Source organism: Sorex araneus, chromosome 5, assembly GCF_027595985.1.
Source record: "Sorex araneus isolate mSorAra2 chromosome 5, mSorAra2.pri, whole genome shotgun sequence".
Lineage (NCBI taxonomy): Eukaryota > Metazoa > Chordata > Mammalia > Eulipotyphla > Soricidae > Sorex > Sorex araneus.
The window spans coordinates 116,186,171-116,207,468 of NC_073306.1; the positions used below are offsets into that span (position 1 = coordinate 116,186,171).

General features: G+C 51.7%; 1 protein-coding gene across 1 annotated transcript in view; it reads left to right on the forward strand.

Moving 5' to 3' along the window:
* Positions 1–18,787, forward strand: part of HCK (HCK proto-oncogene, Src family tyrosine kinase) — a 48,359-nt gene extending 29,572 nt beyond the window's left edge. Inside the window, exons 7-13 of the mRNA XM_055139466.1 lie at positions 3,503–3,652; positions 3,886–4,038; positions 9,014–9,193; positions 10,337–10,413; positions 14,293–14,446; positions 17,224–17,355; positions 18,356–18,787. Coding sequence (XP_054995441.1) covers positions 3,503–3,652; positions 3,886–4,038; positions 9,014–9,193; positions 10,337–10,413; positions 14,293–14,446; positions 17,224–17,355; positions 18,356–18,558 — 1,049 coding nt within the window. The 3' untranslated portion in view covers positions 18,559–18,787. The remainder of the gene's footprint in view (positions 1–3,502; positions 3,653–3,885; positions 4,039–9,013; positions 9,194–10,336; positions 10,414–14,292; positions 14,447–17,223; positions 17,356–18,355) is intronic.
* Positions 18,788–21,298: the final 2,511 nt, after the last annotated feature.

The window sequence follows — 21,298 nt, forward strand, 5'->3', positions numbered from 1 at the left end:
CGTAATTATTAGTCGTTATTTCTTTTCATTCATTGTTCACTCATCCAGGTCCTTAGAACGGTCACCATTTATTCCTCACTAATTTCAGCCTCTCCCAAATCCTGTGATGGTAATGAAAACATAGAGCTAGGCTAATCACTGGCCTGAAAACACACTGCTTACATCTGGTAGGTCTGAAAGAACTTGTATTCCTGGTCTCTGTGATGTCATGGATATAAGTTCCCAAGGCTCTTGTAACCAAATATCACAGGCTTGGTGGCTTAACGCATGATAAGTGTCTTAGCTTGCCATTCTGGAAGTCAGAGGTCCAGACTCAGGCTCACGAGGCTTATGTCAAAGTGATTGCAAGGCAGGTTCCTTGTGGAGATGTCAGGAAAGAATCTGTTTCCTAGCCCCTTGCAGCTTCTAGATGTTTCCATATTCCTGGACCCACTGTAAATCCTTTCTCACATCTCTTCATCTCCTGAGTCTTCTTCTGCCATAACCGACTTTGGATTTTGACCGTCTTCCTTCGCTAAGCACTTTTCTGATGACCATGGACCCCACTGGATAAATGCAGCACATTCTCTCCTCAACAGATGCTTTGCCAGATCACTCCCTTTTTATGATCAAGTCAGGTGCATATCTGCAGACGTGTTGGGGCCGCCATTCGGAACCACAGCATCTCCCGCTCACATGACGTGCCGGGGATTATATCGCAGGCACTGGGATTTCTTTTTGTTTGTCTTTTGTTTATTTGTTCCTTTCTGCATCCCAGCTGCTTTGCCAAATGAGTGGGGTGCCTTGCTTTTCTTCGGAGGCAGGGAGAAGGACCGATGGGTGGACAGATACAGATGAAGCAGGAAGGAAATAGTGATGGGGCTGTGAGCCAAGGTTTCTGCGTGTTTCCATCCAAGCTCTTTTTTGTTTTTGTTTTTCGGCCTCACCTGGTGATGTTCAGGAATAACTCTTGGCTCTGAGCCCAGGAATCACTCCTGGCAGTGCTTGGGGTACCATGTGGGATGCCGGGGATTGAACCCGGGTTAGCTGTGTGCAGGCAAACACTCTACCCACTGTACTGCATCTCCAACCCCAATCGTTCCAAGTTCTTTATTATCAGTGGTGAGGTAGAGAGCTATAATTGTTAGTGCAAAGTGAATTTTTCCTGAGCTCACGAGTTCTTGAGAATTTTAGAAATATTTACATGCAAAACTCAGAAGTAGGGCCAGTGAGATAGTACAATGAGTAAGGCCCTTTTGGGTTTTTGTTTAATATTCTACCTAAAGCTTATTCAGATTCAGGGAAATAAAAATTCTAGAGTTTAAAAAAAATTTTTTTAATTGAATCACCATGAGATACACAGTTACAAAGTCGTTCACGATTGGCTTTCAGTCATAGATTGTTCCAGTACCCATCCCTTCACCCGGTTAAATTTCCCACCACCAGTGTCCCCAGTTTCTCTCCCACCACCCCTCCCATCCCCCAGCCCTGTCCCAAGCTGCCTCTGTGGTAGGCACTTCGCTCTCTCTCTCTCTGTCTCTCTCTGTCTCTCTCTCTGTCTCTCTCTCTCTGTCTCTGTCTCTCCCCCCCTCTTTCCTTTTGGGCCATGTTTTGTAATACAGGTACTGACAGATTGTCATGTATATCCATTTACTCAGTTCTTGTCCAGAGGGATCATTTCCAACTCTCATTGTCATGGTGATCCCTTCTCTGTCCTAACTGCCCTCTCCCTGCCCCTCCACTTCTGGCAAGCTTCCAGCTGTGGACCAGTCCTTTGTTCCTACTTTCATTTGTTTCTACTGTCCAATAGAAACTTTGTTTCTGTTAGTCTCATATTATATTTTTTTATATCCTGCAGATGAATCCAATCATTCTATGCCTGTCTCTCTCTCCTTTTTTTTTTTTTTTTTTGCTTTTTGGGTCACACCTGGCGATCCACAGGGGTTACTCCTGGCTTATGCACTCAGAAATTACTCCTGGCAGTGCTCCGGGGACCATATGTGATGCTGGGATTGAACCCTGGTTGGCCGAATGCAAGGCAAATGCCCTACCCGCTGTGCTATCGCCCCAGCCCCTGTCTCTCTCTCTCCTTTTGACTCATTTCACTCAGCATGATACTCTCCATCCATTTAAAGTGAATTTCATGACTTCATTGTTTCCGGCAGTTGTGTGTAGTATTCCGTTGTGTAGATGTACCATAGTTTCTTTATCCAGTCATCTGTTCTCAGACAATCGAGTTATTTCCAGGTTCTGGCTATTGTGGATAGTGCTGCAATGAACATAAAAGTGAAGATGTCATTTCTACTGTGCATTTTTGGGCCCCCAGGGTATATTCCCAGGAGTGGTATAGCTGGGTCATCTGGAGGCTCAGTTTCTAGTTTTTTGAGAAATGCCCATATTGTTTTTGGCCCAGTTGGCATTCCCACCTACAATGAATGAGTCCCTCTCTCCCCGCCAATCTGCGCCAGCACTGGTTGTTCTTGTTCTTTTTGGCGTGTGCCATTCTCTGTGGTGTGAGATGATAGCTCATTGTTGTTTTGACTTGCATCTCCCTGATGATTAGTGATGTCGAGCATTTTTTTCATATGGATGAATCCCTTTTGTTGCACATGGCTGACCTGGCTTCTGTACCCGTGTCACATCACCCTGAGCCCCCCTAGGAGTGATCCTGTAGCCTGGAGTCAGGAGTAAGCCACACCACTGGGTGTGCCCCCCCCCAAAGAAAAACAAACCTTCAAAGTTTAAGAAGTTAAGTGTAGGGCTGGATAGTCCAGTGGGTAGGGCACTTGCCTTGCATGTGGCCATCGGGTTTGATCCCTGGCACCCCATAGGGTGCCCATGTACTCCCAGAAGTAATTCCTGAGCACAGAGTCAGGAGCAGCCACTGAGCATTGTCAGGTGTGCTACCTCTAAAAAATAGTTTATTGTTTAAGTAGAGGAGTCCAGGTTCCTCACCAGTGTCCAGTGCACGAAGTCCTAGATGCTGCCTGTCACCATCTCTCACGTCCAGAGTGCATGGCCTGGTCTTATTCCTGTGCGATTCTCTCTCCATTCTACACTTTGTTAATCTGAAATCTTGTCCCTGGACTTCTATAAGACTGTACCCAGTGGTCCCCTGGCATCTCAGCTTTCCTAGTCTCCTGCTGTGGCACGTGCACGTGGGTGAGGTCCCTGCTGTCCTTCTGTCTGTCTGGGCATTGCCTGGCTGGGGCTCCCATTTGCCAGCTGCTGTCCCTCACCCCAGCCATCCAGCGGCTACTTTGATTGGATCCCTATGCTCAGTTGGATAAGTTAGTTCCGGGGGGCTCCACCCTCCACTCCCTTCAGGTCATTATAACCGTTTGCATTTCACAAAGGAGGAAAGCGGCACAAAGCAGCCGGGACACCGCTCACTGGGCTCAGCTGCCACCTGTGCCGGAGTCTGGGCCACCGGAGACCTTCCTAGGGGCCTCCGGGTCCTGAGATGGGCGACAGACCTCTAAGGTCACACTCCTGAATGCCTGATTTATCTCTCACCACGCAGGGAGCTACTCTTTGTCCGTCCGAGACTATGACCCCCAGCACAAGGATACGGTGAAGCATTACAAGATCCGGACGCTGGACAATGGGGGCTTCTACATCTCCCCGCGGAGCACCTTTAACACCCTGCAGGAGCTGGTCGCCCACTATAAGAGTGAGTCCTGGCCAGGCTGGTCTGTGGGGCCAGCGGTGGGGAGCCAGGAAGGGGATGCTGGCTCACAGAATCCTAGACCAGCATGCACTGCGGCCTCACCCGGACCCTCCCGGGCACACTAAGGCTTTGGGATTCTCCTGAAGCTTTTGCCCAGTGGGGCAGAACTTCAGAGGGGGAACCTCTCCCTGTCCCCCACCCTCCACCCCAACTGACCTTTGGGGCCTTTGCTACAGAGGGGAGCGACGGGCTGTGCCAGAAGCTGACGGTGCCCTGCGTGTCCCCCAAGCCCCAGAAACCATGGGAGAAAGACGCCTGGGAGATCCCCCGGGAATCCCTCAAGATGGAGAAGAAGCTCGGAGCTGGGCAGTTTGGGGAAGTCTGGATGGGTAAGAGCCTCCGACGGGAGTGGCCCGGCGGCCAGTGCTCCTGGGAAGAGGCACAAGGGGGATGCCACCAGGGCAGAAGGACATTTGACTGAGAACCAGAGAGGGGACATCCCTCTGATAGCAAACCAAATCACCCTGTTATGCAAAGGCTGATTTGCCTTCAGAGCCAAGCCTGCTAGCTCCAGAACTTTCTTCAGGGAAGCAGGAGTGAGGGAAGGGCCAGAGGCCTCGCAGCAGGATAAAAGTGTAGAAAGGGAGTCCCAGGTGTGCTCAGCTTTGACAACTCCTGAACCAGCCGTTCAGCCGAAGAGCCACCTGCCTCCCCTAGCTGACCACAGTATTGGGGGATGTGGTCCAGAAAAGCATCAAAAGAACGACTGACCCGGCTGGAGAGGGCCTTACACGCAGCCAACCCAGGTTCGGTCCCCGGCATCCCATATGGTCCCCCTGAGCACCGGCTGGAGTAATTCCTGAGTGCGGATCCAGGAGTAAGCCATGAGCATCGCCAGGTGTGGCTCCCCCCAAAACAAAAAAGCACAACTGAGTGGAAAAGAGGAGCTTTATTGACAAGGAAACAACTTAAGTCAGAGATGGTGTTCCCCAGAATGGATTCAGAGAGAGGGACTGAGAGGTTTGCTTTTTATGCCCAGGGAGAGAAGGAATGTTGCTGCTTTATTCATATGCTAAAAGTTTTTTTCCAGAGATCATGCATATTCATGAGGGATTCTGTGAGCATGCGCGGTCAGGGAGCAAACCCAGACCTTAGCCTGTGTACCGGAAATGACAGAGCAACGTCATCTCTGGTGTGTTTCTAGGACCGGGATGAGGAGAAAGGTGATGGGTGGTCAGGGAGAGCTCCGTGCACAGTCTATGCCGCTCGTGCTCTCCTGCCCAGGAGCCGAACTTCTAATCAAAAGGAAAAAAAAAATTTTTTTCAAAATATTAAGAGTTTTTTTTCCTTTTAAGAGCTTAAGTAGATATTATAAATACCGTCTCAAAGAGCAGCCTAGACATGAAAATCCTACCGGGAGAAGTGATAGTACAAAATTTTCTTGGATTTCTGGGGTTTTATCCCAATTAGAGCCAGAAGAATATAATGAGAAGGTGGGTTTGTCGCATCCTCCAAGGGACAGCCTTTGGGTTTTTAGGTTTTGTTTTTCCTACACTCAGAAGTTCCTTTTAAATTTTGTTTATTTTATTTTAGAGGCCTTGACCCACACCCAGCATACTCAGGCTTACTGCTGGCTGTAACTCATGTTATCACTCGTGGTGCTGCGTGGGGTCATATGCAGTGCCGCTATCCGCCCTGTGCAGGGCAGGTGCCTGAACTGCCATGCTGTCTCACTGACTCCTTTGAAGTTCGCAGGGGAAAAGAAGAGGCAAAGTCGCAAAACTCTCACAGGTGGAAGCTAGCCTCCCTCTACCCTTCCCACACTGACCTTTCATGTGGCTGGAAAATAATTCAACAGACACAGGACAGATTAATAAGAGAAAAGGAAACTTTAGTGGCATGAAGTAATGAGACCTTTGATCTGCTGTATTGGTGAGGTGATACAGTTTTTCAAAGGGGTGAGTAGTGATACATTTGGAAGGCAAAAACAAAGCAGAGTTTTGCAAATTAAAAGGAGGAAGTTTGGGGGCTGGAGTGATAGCACAGCGGGTAGGGCGTTTGCCTTGCATGTGGCCGACCCGGGTTCGATTCCCAGCATCCCATATGGTCTCCTGAGCACCGCCAAGGGTGATTCCTGAGTGTAAAGCCAGGAGTAACCCCTGTGCATCGCCGGGTGTGACCCAAAAAGCAAAATAAGTAAATAAATAAATAAAAATAATAAAAGGAGGAAGTTTGTGCGATAACCAAGCTGGTAAACCAAGCTCAAACATGTTTGAGACCTGAATACAAGTACAGCCCCAAATGACCCAAGATTCAAAAGTCGGACCCACATTGCTAGGCATGGCCCCTGTGTAAAAAAAAAAAAAATCGTAATTCAGCAGACGAAAGGGAATTTAGCAGGATTAGCTACATAAGTTCAAAAGCAGACCTTGTAGAGCTAGAGTGAGTACAGCAGGTAGGGCATCAGGCTTGCATGTGACCTACTAGAGTTGGATCCCCGGCATCCCAGATGGTGCCCTGAGCACCGCCAGGGATAATTCCTTCGCGGAGAGCCAGGAGTAACCCCTGAGCATCGTTGAGTATGGCCCAAAAAGGAAAAAAGAAAAAGAAGACCTTTCACGCCCTCGTCTCACATGTAGGCCCACCAGAGAGGAATAATTTCCTGTTTTTTTTCAGGTCAGAGATAATTAAAACCATCATGCCTTTTGTTTTTTGTCTTGAGGCTACCTGTACTTGGTGATGCTCAGGGGTCACGCCTGGCTCTGCACTCAGGAATCACTCCTGGCGGTGCTCAGGAGACCGTATGGGAGGCTGGGGATCAAACCCAGGCCAGCCCTACCCGCTGTACTATCACGCCAGCCCCAAACCATCATTCTTGACTCTGCTTTTGTCCAGTGGCACATTCGTGGGCAGCCTGCCTTTGGTCCTCCGATAGGATTGTCAGCTTTGCGGAGTTGGGGGGTAGACACAAGGCCTGGCCCTCGGCCTGGCACACCCCACTGTGCTATTCCTGTGTCACGTGCCAAATGGCAGTGAAGACAGCTGAGAGATAGATAAACAGTGAAGGAAAACAACGAAATAAGCTTAAATTCACGCATTTCCACTTCATTCAGAGCTCACTGTGTGCCAGGCTCTGATTTTTTTCTGCAGAGAAAATATGCAGAAGAAGGTCAGACAGGTCTGGAATGATGAAATAAAGAAAGAAACAAAGAAACAAACAAAAAGGGCTGGACTGTGGCTCAGTGGTAGAGCACTTGCCTTGCCTGTGTGAGGTCCTGAGTTCAATCCCCGGGACAAGAAAGAATGGAAGGAACAGACTTTGCTCTTCAAGCCTGTGATCTCCCTTGAACACATCTTTCTTTCCTTACCCCCCTCATATCTTTTTAAGTGTTTCACTCAATGAAAACTATCTTGCTGGGGTGATGGCACAGCAGGTAGGGCACATGCTTTGTATGCGGCTGACCCAGGTCCAATCCCCTGTGTCGCATATGGTCTCTCAAGCAGAACCAGGAGTGATTCCTGAGTGCAGAGCCAGGAGTGACCCCTGAGCTGCTGTCTGTGATCCCAAAACCAAATATAAATAAAGAAAAACATGATCTTGCTTTACTAAAAAAAAACTGGAGGAGGAAGGGAGGAAGGAAGGAAGGAAGGAAGGGAGGAAGGAAGGAAGGAAGGAAGGAAGGAAGGAAGGAAGGAAGGAAGGAAGGAAGGAAGGAAGGAAGGAAGGAAGGAAGGAAGGAAGGAAGGAAGGAAGGAAGGAAAGCAAAAGTACATGTCTTTGGAGCAAAGTTTCCCAAGGAAGGAAGGAAGGAAGGAAGGAAGGAAAGCAAAAGTACATGTCTTTGGAGCAAAGTTTCCCAAGGAAGGAAGGAAGGAAGGAAGGAAGGAAGGAAGGAAGGAAGGAAGGCAGGCAAAAGTACATGTCTTTGGAGCAAAGGTTCCCAAACGTATTTGGCTTGCTCCCCCTTTTCAGAAAAAAAAATCACTCACCCCAACCCCTCTGCAAAGCATTCTTCTTCTTATTTTTTAGCTTTTTTTATTGAATCATTATGATATAGACCCTTAAAAGCTATTCATGACTGAAAATCCATATTCTTTAAACAGAAAACACCCCACAGGTATACCCGAGACTACTCCCACCCCACGCCTGGATTACTCCAGCACGTCTGAGGCTCGTCTTGCCCACAGTGGGAAATGCCGCTCTAGACTGACTATAGGGACACAAATCCGGTTTAGAGCTTCCGGCAGCGAATAAGTGGGGGTTAGGCAAGGACAGCAGGTGCAAAGTCCCTGTGGTGAGAGGGGATATCTGGGCACTTCGAGTGAGGGGCATGCAGGTGATGGGCGCTCGGCAGGCAGGGGAATGAGTCTGATAAAGAGCCAGGCTGACAAGGCAGGCAAGGCCAGACCACACTGGCCCCTGTATTTAATGGGGGCGAAAGCTTTAGGGGGACCAGGATGAGACTGGTGTTTGTTTCCTTTGAGGGAAGTGTTAAGATGATGGGACCAGAGCAATAGTACAGCAAGTGGGCATTTTCCTCGCACGTAGCTGATCTGGGTTTGACCCTCAGCATCCCAAATGGTCCCCAAAACCCTGTTAAGAGTGATTCCTGAGCACAGAGTCAGGAGTAACCCCTGAGCACTGCTGGGTGTGGCCCCAAACCAAAACCAAACAGAGAAAGAAAACCCCAAAAAGGTTAAGATAAAAACATTTGAGCAAAGGTAGTGTGTGAGTGTGTGTGCGTGTGCACGTGCGTGTGTGTGCGCGCGTGTGTGTGTGCATGTGTGCATGCGCATGCTTGTGATAATAATGCTTTGAAGTTTTGGGTTGTTTTGTTGTACTGTCGCCCCACCTGAGTGCCCCGTGTGCTCTGCAGCTACTCCTGCCTCTGTGTTCGGGGGTCATCCGAGTGGTGCTTAGGGAACCATGCAGTTCTGGGGGTCGGGCCAGCCCGGGCTCTGTCTCTGAGCTCCTCGCCTTTGCTCCAACCCCCACAGCAGCCGTGTTAAAGCAGTGCTGGCTTGGAGGCAGAGACGTCTCCCTGGCCTGGCTTGACCCCCAGCACCTCTTGGTCCCAAGCACAGCCGGGCGTGACCTCTGGACTCTGAGCCAGATGTGGATCAGGACCAAAACCAAACCAAGCAGCAGATCTGATCCTTTCTACTGGCGTGTGGAAACCACAGTTAGGAGAGGTTAAGTGAGTGGCTCGAGGACACACAGCTAGAGGCGTCCCGCCCGACCTCTCTGCCCCCCTCTCAGGGAAGAGACGGGCCCTTCTGGGGAGGCCGGTCTACACTGTGCCCACCTGGCAGGGCAGCAGCATGGCATCTGACCCCCTTTCCCACCCCCCTGTCTCCCTGCAGCCACCTACAACAAGCACACCAAGGTGGCCGTGAAGACCATGAAGCCAGGCAGCATGTCCCCGGAGGCCTTCCTGGCGGAGGCCAACCTGATGAAGACGCTGCAGCATGACAAGCTGGTGAAGCTGCACGCGGTGGTCACCGAGGAGCCCATTTACATCATCACCGAGTTCATGGCCAAAGGTTCGGGCGGGTGGGCTGCAGCCAGACCCCACATACTAAGGGCGACCCCCACCCCCCACGCCCTGGGCTCTTGGCACTACTGATGGTCATCATCGAGCTCTTCCGGCCAATGGGTGAAGGACTTACGGAGCACCTGCGGCTACTGGGAGGGGAAGTGGGGTCATGACCCCAGTGGGTGAGTGGGAGGGGGCCCCTAGGGGCCCTAGAGGCTGGGTGACTCTCTCCCGCAGCAGCCGAGCATTCTGTGCAGGTCAGGTCGCCCCACCCCCCGCCTGGCTGTGACCCAGAGCTCCACTGGGGTTGATAGGCCACGATCATGTCCGTTCCCCCCTGGGTTTCCACAGACAGAAACTTCTCCCGCCGCCTCACTTAGAGTGACCTGAGCTTTTGTGTTTTCTGAGGATGCGACTGTGCCGGCCTCGGGGAGAGACAGGCCCTGCCCTGGTGCAGGCTCAGAGAGCTGTCTGGAAGAGCCAGGCTGGCAAGCCTAAGGTCATTTTGATTTTTTTTTTCTTTTTGGGTCACACTCGGCGATGCACAGGGGTTACTCCTGGCTAATGCGCTCAGGAATTACTCCTGGAAGTGCTCAGGGGACCATATGGGATGCTGGGAATCGAATCCAGGTTGGCCGCATGCAAGGCAAACTCCCTACCCGCTGTGCTATCGCTCCAGCTCCCCCAAAGATCATTTTGAAAAAATTTTAATTCTGGGCCAGGCTCAAAGCTCCCAGGGCTGAGCGCCAGCTGCAGAAGGCCAGGGTTTAATCCCCCGCCCACAGGGTGACCCACACACGGAGCAGAATAGCCACTGGGCACTGTAGCATGTGGATCTAAGCACAAAATAGCACACACACACACACACACACACACACACAATTCTAGTTCTATTGAGCCCTGCCAGGAGTGATCCCTGAGCACAGAGCCAGGAGTAAGCCCTGAGCACTACCAATGTGACCCCCAAACAAACAAATTTTATCCTCCAAGGAGTAAAGATTTGGACTTAGACTCTTTCTCCGAAGACCCTTCACGTCAGCAGAGAGGATAACACCCTGTTCCCACCCGGGTTTCCATAGACAGAAACTTCAGCACGTCAGCAGGGAGGGGAATGCCATTTTCTCCTTCCTCTCTGCACCCCCTCCTCCAGGAAGCCTGCTGGATTTCCTGAAAAGTGATGAGGGCAGCAGGCAGCCTCTGCCCAAACTCATTGACTTCTCGGCCCAGGTGAGAGTCTTACGGGGACTTGGTGCGGGGGAGGGTTGCGGTGGGAGGACTCGGGGCACCAGAATTCCATTTTTCCCCCATCCCATGTTTGTTGATCACATGCGGTGCCAGTGGCCACAACCAAAGCCCAGCTTCTGGGGCCTTGGCACGAAAGTAGGTGCTCAGCGTGTGCTTTCTGGGTACAGACCTGGCCCGCTCGGGTGCGGCTTGGCCTCTGTCCCTGCCCGGTATCTTATATTCCCACCCCTCACAGCAGGGATCAGGCTGTATCTCCTGGTTTGGGGGTTGCTGGGTTTGGCTGGGAGTTTCTTCTCTTCTGCCTGGTGGGACCAGGCCTCGTGTGTGGGTGCTGGGCATCCGCGTGGGGCTGGGATGTCCGAGATGGCGGCTCCTTCTCTCTCTCTCTTCCCGTGTGGGGCTCCGCCTGCAGGAGCCAAGCAGTGTCAAGCAACTGCGTGCAGGTGAGTTCAGAGAGAGAAAGAGACAGAGAGTCCCAGGAGACCGGCAAGGCCCCGGGCCCAGGCACAGAGGGAGCCTCTGGGAGCTGCTGGGCCCATCCCGCCAGCCCAGAGCGGGAGGGACGCCCGGACATGCACCCCCGGGGCCATGGTTACAGAACAGGGGTCGGAGGCGTAGATGAGCCACGCACAGGGGAGGAACTTGGGCCCGGCAGCCAGGCACCTGCTGGGGACTCTTATTTTGGAAGGTCAGAGCAAAGGCGCCAAAGGGAAACTTTTTTTGGTGGGGTTAATGCGGAAGGGAAGAAAGAGGGGAACCCTCGGGTCTCTAGCGAGCTCAGACACCCCAACAGTCTCAGTCGGGGTTAAAGAACCCTGAATCCCCCCGAATACTGTGCCCATGTCGCAACACCCTCTCCCGACACCCCCTTTCTCTCTCCCTCTCTGGCCCCCAGCTGGGGTGACCCGCCCCCCCCCCCCTTCCTCTGCACTCTCAGGCTCTCCCCTCTATGGTCGAAGGGGAGGAAAGCTGTGCTGGGGAGCACAGCGCTGGAGCACTCAGCCTGGGTGTAGTTGTTGTTGGGGGAGGGGAGGGGTAGTTAGAGGAGTTTCTCAGAGGAAGTGCCTCTGCCTGTGCTCTGAAGGGTGAGTAGATGTCAGGCCGGTGGGGCTGAAGAGATACTAGAGCACTTAAGGCATCTGCCTTACAGAAGGCCAACCCCGGGTTCGACCCCTGGCATATGGTCCCCCGAGTATTGCCAGGAGGGATCCCTGAGCACAGAGCTAGGAGTATGGCTCCCAAACAAAAACAAAGTTCAGTAGAGTAATGAACTTGACTACCTGAATTCCCACCCGGGGTTCCTCCTGGGCCAGCTACTTATTCCTCTAGGACTCAGTTTTCTCGACTGTGAAACAGGGCCGATACCCACAGTTCTTCCCTACTCCCACCCCCCAGCACAAAGCAAACACCCTCGAGCTTTGTTGAGTATAATTTTATAGTAAGTGAATAAGGGACAGTGTCTGCAGTTTGCATAAGGGCCATTGTTCGCTGTGTCTGGATGCCTTAGAAGTTTCCCCTGTTCCCTGGGACCCCACCCAGTGTCTCACTCCACGGCCACCCCCAACGAAAATCTGCTGTCAGACTTGCTTGGCTGGCTGTTGCTTGGAGCTCAGTTCCAGTGGCTCTGGGGTGTCCCCTGCTGGCCACTTCCTGAAAGTGCATCACCTATTTGCCTCAGCCTTGAACTAGATCGTCAGACCCCCCCATTTTCCCTAATAATCTCCCCAGAGTTGCACCCCACTTCTGTCCTCCAGAGTACTGGTGCTCTGGCGAATGAGAGGCAGCCTGATGTTAGAATATCAAGTACCCGTTTTCTGGGAATCAGAGAAGGGGCGACCCTGCCTCAAGGGGCTCCAAGGTCAGTTTGCAAACTAAAGTGCTATTTTGGGGTGACTGAATGCTCATCCTAGGAGGCTTTTCTTTGGGGGGGGATATTTTGGACCATACCTGGATGTGTTCATGGCTTACTCCTGGCCCTGCACTCAGGAATCACTCCTGGCCGTGCTTGGGGGACGATATGGGATGCCAGGGATCGAACCCGTGTCAGACACATGCAAGGCAAGCGTCTTACTGCTGTACGATCTCTCCTGTGCCATAAGAGAGTCTTGCACCACCTTTGAAGGTGGGAGACCATGGCTCTAGGGACCACTTCTTCCTAGCCATTGCTGCACTGTGACCAAGAGTGTTCACAAAGCAGCCACACTGACAGCAAGGCACATCAGACATGTCACAGTCCCGTGCAGACCTTCTACTCGCTGCTCTCTGTGCTCACCCAACAGCCCGACCTCGCTCACCACCTCCCTCCAGGCTCGGCTCCCCGCCCCCATCCTATGTCCCTTCTGCTCAGCTCTCAGGAGCACCCATGTTCATTGCTGCCCAAAGACCTTCACCCCTGGGTTCTCTCTGCTGGGAAGGTTCTTCTCTGACACACTTATTTATCATCATTCCTGAGATCTTTGCTAAAAGGCCACCTGCTCTAAACAATGTCCCTGAGGACCACACACACACACACACACACACACACACACACACACACACACACACACACACACACACAAACACACCCCAAATTGCTTTCTTTTTTTCTTTTTGCGTCACACCCAGCAACGCACAGGGGTTACTCCTAGCTCTGCACTCAGGAATTATCCCTGGTGGTGCTCAGGGGACCATATAGGATGATGGGAATCGAACCCGGGTCAGCCGTGTGCAAGGCAAACACCCTACTTGCTGTGCTATTGCTCCAGTCCCCCAAATTGCGTTTTTACCTGCTCTAGTACTTATTTCTGCCTCGAGGGCTCAGCTTGGCTCACTGCCTGTCCCAGTAACATGTCTGGCACTCACAGGACACAGTAGATATCTGTTGCATGAATCACTGTCACTGTCATCCAGTTGCTCATCGATTTGTTCGTGTAGGTACCAGTAATGTCTCTCATTGTGAGACTGATTTGTTACTGTTTTTGGCATATTGAATATGCCATGGGTAGTTTGCCAGGCTCTGCTATGACAGCACAGCGGTAGGGCGTTCGCCTTTCACACAGCTGACCCGTGTTTTGATTTCTCCGCCCCTCTCGGAAAGCCTGGCAAGCTACCGAGAGTATCGCACCCGCACGGTAGAGCCTGGCAAGTTGCATGAATAAGTCAATAAATTCCCTACCCAGGCCTGGGAAAGAAAATGGCATGAGAGATTTATCAGAGTGAGTCTTGGTTGTACCAGAAAGAAGATTAGGAATGGAAGTTCTTCATGGTGTCCTGGGGTAGAAGAGCACATTAAGGGAGGAAGGTTCTGGAAAAATCATGCCATTGTTTTTACTTTTCTGTTCCCCCCCCCCTTTTTGAGGGGGTATGTGTTTGGGCCAACCCAGCGATGTTCAGGGGTTACTCCTGACTCTGTGCTCAGGGATCACTCCTGGCAGGAACTGGGGGCCCCATAAGGAATCAAACCCAGTTTGGCTGTGTATAAGGCAGGTGCCCTTTTTAAATTGTTATTTGTTTTTTGGGTCACACTCAGCAATGCTCCTGGCTCTGTACTCAGGAATGCTCTGAGGACCCTACGGGATGCCAGGGATTGAACCAGGGTGGGCCACATGCAAGGCAAACTGTACTATTGCTCTGGCCCCTAAGAGGTGCCGTACCCACTTTACTGTCTCTCTGGCCCCGACCATTGCTTTTTCTTCGAGAATTTTCTAAAAATTTCAGAACTCAGGTGATTTGGGCCCTGAGGGTCCCCTATCTGCAGAGTAAGAAATTCCAGGAGAGCCGGGGATTTTGTTATCAAAAAAGCTCCTGTCCCTTGCATGTCTTTGGGGGCCTGCCTTGGTCTGGGCAGGGCCAGAGGCTGAGGGTGTGTCCGTTTGGGTGGAGATTGCAGAGGGCATGGCCTTCATCGAGCGGAGGAACTACATTCACCGAGACCTCCGCGCCGCCAACATCTTGGTCTCCGCGTCCCTGGTGTGCAAGATCGCCGACTTTGGGCTCGCTCGGATCATCGAGGACAATGAGTACACGGCTCGGGAAGGTAAGGAAGGCTGGAGGTTCCCTGCGTGCCTCTCTGTGTGCTGAGAGTCGATGCCTATAAAAATTGACTGGTAAAAACTGCAAACTTCTGGGGTCAGGGACATGATTTAAAGGGCTGGAGCACACGCTTTATGGGCAAGAGACCACGGTTCCACCCCTGGCACCACACAGTGCCCCAGGAGCAAACCTAGAGCCTCCTGAGCACCGTCAAATGTGGCCCCAAAGCCAAAGAGAATAATAAAATAGAATAAGATTTTGAAAAGTGCCAGGGGCCAGAGCAACAGCACAGTGGATAGGGCGTTTGCCTTGCATGTGGCTGACCCAGGTTCGATCCCTGGCATCCCATATGGTCCCCCGAGCACTGCCAGGAGTGATTCCTGAGTGCAGAGCCAGGAGAATAGAGGGACCCTCAGGCCCCGAGTCAGCTTGAGTTCTGAAATTTTTTAGAAAATGCTTGACATTTTTAGAAATACTTTTTGGGCCACATATATTACCGGGTGTGGCACAAAAATACCAAAAAAAGAAACCCCAAAAAACAAAAACAAACAAACAAACCTGCAAAGCTCTGTCCCAGTATGCACAGTATCTCATCAAGGTTAATGGCACCTACCAGGATATATCGCCTGGCCAGAACAATTGCACTGGGTAACTCTGACTAAATCTCCATTTTGTTTGGCTTGGGGGCCACACCCCATGGTGCTCAGGACTTACTCCTGGCTCAGTGCTCAGGGATCACTCCTGGTGGGACTCTGAGGACGATATTTGGTGCCAGGGAGGATGAAGCCCAGGTTGTCCACATACAAGGCAAGAAACACCTGTTGTGTTATCGCTCCAGCCCCCTCAATTTTATGTTGTCTGTTTTTTTTTCTTTTTGGGTCACACCCAGCAATGCACAGGGGTCACTCCTGGCTTTGCACTCAGGAATTACCCCTGGCGGTGCTCGGGGGACCATATGGGGTGCTGGGAATTGAACCCAGGTTGGCCGCATGCAAGGCGAACACCCTACCCGCTGTGCTGTCGCTCGATCCAGCCCCCTATGTTGAGTCTTGACAAATCCATCTTGAAGTTAAGAGCTGTAGGTGTAATAGATCAAAACTGGGCAGAGCCCAAATACCCATAAATAAAGTTTGAATAGCCCTTTTGCATTGTGGTTTATTCATGGCACTCAGCAGTGGGGACTTACAAACCAAGGCTCTATGCAATCAAACGATGACTCTCAAAGGTTTCAAAGTGAAAGAGGTCGGAAAAATAGTTACACAATGGACGGTTTCATTTACATACCATTTGGAAATAGGCCATCTCGCATAGGAATGCTCAGAGCAGCGTTATTCAGAACAGCCAAAACGTCCATCAACTGAACAAGTCAACAAGATTGTGGTATGGCTGTACCACGTGGGGCCACTCAGCCAACAAGAAAGGCCATGCGGATCCCTGCAGAATATGGAGAGCGGGAAACATTACGTTAAGTGAAAGGAGCCAGACACAAATCACACATTTTGAAAACTGCATTTGTATGAAATGTCTAGAGCAAGGGAAGCTGTGGACGCAAAGTAGATTAGCGATTGCCTGGGAATAAGGTGAGGAGATGGGGAGGGATTGCTAAGGGGGTATTGTGGGGAGGGGGTGTCGCACAGCTAAAATTCACAGCTTGGTGAACGCACTCAGCATCCTGGAATTGCACGCTCGGGATGGATGAATTGCTTGGTCTCTAACTCTGCCCCACAAAACTCTTGAAGAAAAGCCAAAGGCATTTCTAGCAATGGAGTTGCCCAGAGGTGCCTGGAATGGGGGCGATTAGTGAGGGGGCCGCAGGGCCTTCTGAGATGCTGACTGTTCCCCCATTGAGTGGTCACCTCAGGGGTGTATACATGTACCCAAACCCCGAAGGCCTGGATGCAGCTCCCCGTGGGAAGGCACATGGGAAGCATGTCGGAAGCTCTGGGTTCGCTGCCTGTGGGCGGGGCCCATAAGCGGCAGAGTCGTGCTGGGGACGGAACCGGGAACTTGAGCTCAAGCCCTGTGCCACCCCCCTGCTCCCTGCCAGCCCCTGGGTTGATCCCTGGTGTGACATGCACCACCGCACCCCTGCTCCCAGCAGTGGCTCTCCTCACCACACCCCCCCAAACTCCACTGAGCATGGCCCCCAGAGCAACGTGAAGAAACAGACCCCCGTCCCGCTGCAGAGGAAGGATCTGTGTCTTTTCCTTCATGCGTGTTGCCATGAGAACTCTCAGCACCCGCCTGAGAGGGAGGAGCTGATTTCTAGCCGGGAGAGGAGAGCGGGAAGAAAGCAAAGTTCTCATTCCCTGGAAAGGAGAGGGGGGAGAGAAAAAACAAACCGAGCATTGGGAAAAGGTGACTGTGACCTGGGACATCAGCGGGTCTCGCATCCTAGCGGGCATCTGCGAGCACAGTGAGCCGCATGGGCAAGAAACCGAGCAATTGTGAAACAACACTTGACTAGTTTCCCCAGACCAGGTGGAAGGCAGGGAGGCAGGGTGGGAAAGCCCAGAGTGCTGGAAACCTGGGGCGGGGGGAACAGGAGTCAAGATATTCCCTCCCCCCCTTGCTAGGAGGGCAGCAGCCAGGGCTGTGACCTGGACTCAAGGCCCCCTAAAGTCCCCTTGGCCATAGACCTGTGGGACTGCACTCCTACAGGGCTGTAGGCCTGTGGGGTAGCCTTTGACCTCCCCACCACCTCAGCCAGCTCTGCCAGCACACCACCCCCCCACCCCCTCCCCCCCGCTCTCCCTGACCTGGCTCTGTCTAACTTCACAGGGGCCAAGTTCCCCATCAAGTGGACGGCTCCGGAAGCCATCAACTTCGGCTCCTTCACCATCAAATCTGACGTCTGGTCCTTTGGCATCCTGCTGATGGAGATCGTCACCTACGGCCGCATCCCCTACCCGGGTAGGGCAGGGCGATCCGCCCTCCTGGGGCTGGCATCTTCCCTGCATCTGGTGTCCATTCAGATCCGCTGGGGGTTTTAAGTCCAATACCTCCCTTCAGGAAATAGCAGGAGGGGGTGGAGATAATGGTGAATTCCGGGACGGGGAACACGCTGCATAGATTTCTTGATCCTTAGCCCCAAATGCCTCTTTCCGCCCCTACTCAGGAAGGGCTTCGCCATTCACCCCGTTTCTTCCACGGGACACTGGGGGCTGCCCTTAACCCTTCCTCACCCCTGACCAGGCAGCTACAGCGCACAGGGTTCTGTCCATTTGCTAGATGCATCTCTGACCCCCAGTTCCCACCTCCATCCTCCCGTCTCCAGCCCACAGCGCCTTTCCCACACAGCACCTCCCAGTGGCCTCCTGCCTGTCCCCTCTCTCCCCAGGCCGGTCACCACAGGAGCCTGAGGGGTTTTCTAAAAGTCTGTATCGATCCTGCCCCTTCTCCTTGAATGCGTTAATGACCTCAAATTCCCAGCGGCCTCCTCCTCCTCTTCCTTATTTGCTTTGTTTTTTTTTTTTTTTTGCCACACCCAGTGATCCTCAGGGGTTACTCCAGGGACCATATGGGGCGAACCCGGGTTGGCCACAAGCAAGGCGAGTCCCCTCCCCGCTGTACTAACACCCTGGCCTCTCTTTCCTTTTCCTTTCTTTACCTCTCCATCATGCTTTACGGTACTGCTGCTGGTAAGGATCTCCAAGTTTCAAACCCGACCCTCGCCAGTTTCCTCTTCCCTCCACTGTTGTCTTGGGGTGTCCCCCTCGTCCACCCCGTCCCCAGAGCCTCTTTTCACACTGAAGGTGGGTGAGAAGCGGGGGAGGGTTCATAAACCGGCTCTGGGCGTGGGAGGGGTGTTCTGCGCCCACAGCGGGAGGGGAGGGGTGCAGCAGGGTCTGCACCCCTGGGCTCAGGTTCCCCCCTTCCCCCACCGCCTCCTGAGTCCTTGGCTCCTTCTCAGGAATGTCCAACCCCGAAGTGATCCGGTCCCTGGAGCGCGGCTACCGGATGCCGCGCCCTGAGCACTGCCCCGAGGAGCTCTACAACATCATGGTGCGCTGCTGGAAGAACCGCCCCGAGGAGCGGCCCACCTTCGAGTACATCCAGAGCGTGCTGGAAGACTTCTACACGGCCACCGAGAGCCAGTACCAACAGCAGCCGTGAGCCCAGAGGCACCTGCACGGCCCCCGCTGCTCCACGGCCACAGCGCCCCCTGCTGGCCCAGTGGGTACATTGCGCAGGGCAATCCTTTTGGCTCTTGAAATCCAGTCTCCAGACAATTTCTCTTTGACTCGCAATCCACAATCTAGGCTCCTCAGAAGACTCCGAATTGATTTTTCTATGCCTGGGACAGCCGGAACGGATTCTGGTTCAGTTCATGCCTTGCATGGGGAACTTTAAAGAAAATGGATGAAAAAATAAATAAAAGATGATTGCCAAAGGCTTCACTGTGGACCTTCCTGCCCCTCCAGGTTAATGAATATATCTCCGCCCCTTTGCTGGACCACCAGCGGACAGACCCTCCCAGAGACTAATGAGTGAGGTCCCATGCTTGCAGTTTTCTCACTGCCCCCAAATTATTGCTGACCCTATCACTTTCCTATAGCTGCTGGAACCACCACTAACTTGGTGGCGTAAAGCAACAGATTTAGGGGCTGGAGAGATAACACAGGGATTAAGGCACTTTCCTTGCATGCCTCCAACATTGTACCTAGTTCAATCCCAAGCACCCAGGAGTGACCCCTGAGCACCACCGGGTGCTTATAAATATATGTTTGCTATATATAGCAAATAACATTTGTGTTGCTTTGATGCTTTATATAAATGTTTTAACTGTCAGTTCCAGAGGTCCAGAGTCCACAGTGGGTTGGCAGGGCCCTTTGACAGACTGGGGAGGACCGTTTCCGTGTCGCCTGGACGCAAGGTCCCGTCACATTTCCTTCTTGGACTCTGGTCCTCCTGCCTCCTTTCACTTCTGAAGACCCACCTGGCTAGCCCAGTCTACCCTTTCCGTCTTGAGACTCATGGTCATCCTGAGATGTCCCTTTTGCTTTGGAAGGCAGTATTTTCACAGGATCCAGGGGTTAGGATGCTGACATTGCACTGGGACACTGCATGGGATTCTTTGCCACCTGGGAGCTGGTTCTGCTGGAATGCTAGGTGTGGGTTCTCACGACTGGGGACCCTCCCTCTCCTGCAGAGCCAAGGCACTATGCAAGCAGGTCGGTGCAGATCAGTTCTAGGCCTGGGGACATCGACCACCAGCAGGCAGGCACTGTGGTTTGGAAGCTGGCGTCTACCTCTCCAGGGGTACTGTGATGCGGAGGTGAAGCTTCTGAGAGACGGCTGGTACCCTGGTACCCTGCATGGGAAGCTCTCAGTGATGGGGAAGAAGCAGAGAAGACAGACACACCCTCCCCGAAAAATTATCAGTGTCGGCCAGGGAGATGGCAAGGAGTTTTTCCTCCTTGAAGAAAAGAGGAATAGATGAAGCATAGGGAACTTCTGGGAAGTGAAAGTCTTTTGTCTGACACTCCTAATGGTGGATCCTGTGAAACCTATAAAACTAATGAGCCTTAATGTAAATTAGGATTTATAATGTAAATCATGGACTTAAGTCAGGAATAATACCAATTGCAACATATATGTACAGTTTTACCCATGAAGATAAAATGACAGTAGAATAAAGGGGAGGGCCGGGAGAGATGTCTGGGAACTTTGTACTTTCCAGTCATTTTTCAACAAACCCAAAACTGCTCTAAAAATGAAAAACATAGCAATAAACTTTTGTTCTTTCTGTTTATGTTTTTGGGCCATGTTGGGCTGTGCTCAGGGCTTAGTCCTGGCTATATCCTTAGGGATCCCTCCAAGTGAGCTTGGGGGCTATATGTGGTTCCAGGGATCAAATGTGGGTCAGGCACATGCAAGGCAAATGCTCTGCCAACTGTATTATTGCTCAGGCCCCAATAACAATAAGTCGTATGTTAACCATTCTATAGGAAACCTGCATGCACTTACTCCCCGAGAGATGGCAAGGAAGGGCAAGGGTGAGGTGCCCCCTCTAAGATCTGGGTGGCTTGTGTCCATCTAACATCTATCTGTGGTCTTGAGCCTAAATATTGAGAAAGCACTTATTTCATTCATTACCAATGGTTTAGAAGAAAATTGCCTTCCTGTTCCATCCGGGCTCTCAGTTTTGTCATGTATTCTGATGTAAGGCTGTGTCAGTTTGCATTCTCTCTGCACCTCTTTTAGAAATTGGTAGTATATGAAGTTATTTCTCTATCCACATCCCCCATTCTTTTAAAGCAATAGAAAATTTTTTCATTCAGAGTCATGTGACTACCCAGAATGACAGTGACACATCACCACCTCTTCAGTGAAGTTTGGGTACCATGTGAATAATTTCCACTCAACGGGCTATAAGTGGAGGTTAGTGTAGTAATACCAACCAGGATCGATTCTTAAAAGAGGACTAATCGGGGTGTGGGGGGGTCATTGAACTTTTCTCATCTCTTTCTCCATTTTGCTTCCTCTTTTTGGGGGATATTATCAGTGCTGCTTCTCATAAGGCTAAGTGCATGAGTCGTGAGAATTAATAGGTATGTATTTTAATGGTCCCTTGCTGCATGAGAACCTTCTGAAAAATCTGACAGGACTGGACTCATCTGAGCAACTTTCCTGTGCCACATGCTGTTGGATGAGGTTATGAATCTGACCGCATTCAGCTGACGGTTCAGCGTAGTTTGTTGTATCCAAGATACCTTCGATCACATGGCTAGTGCTCAGGTGGCGATGCAGGAAGAGCCAGTTATTATTCAGAATTATTCTGAATAATAAAATGGTTCAAAAACTGTTTCTTTTGGAAATAGTTGCATATATTCCTGGTACTGTATCCATAGAG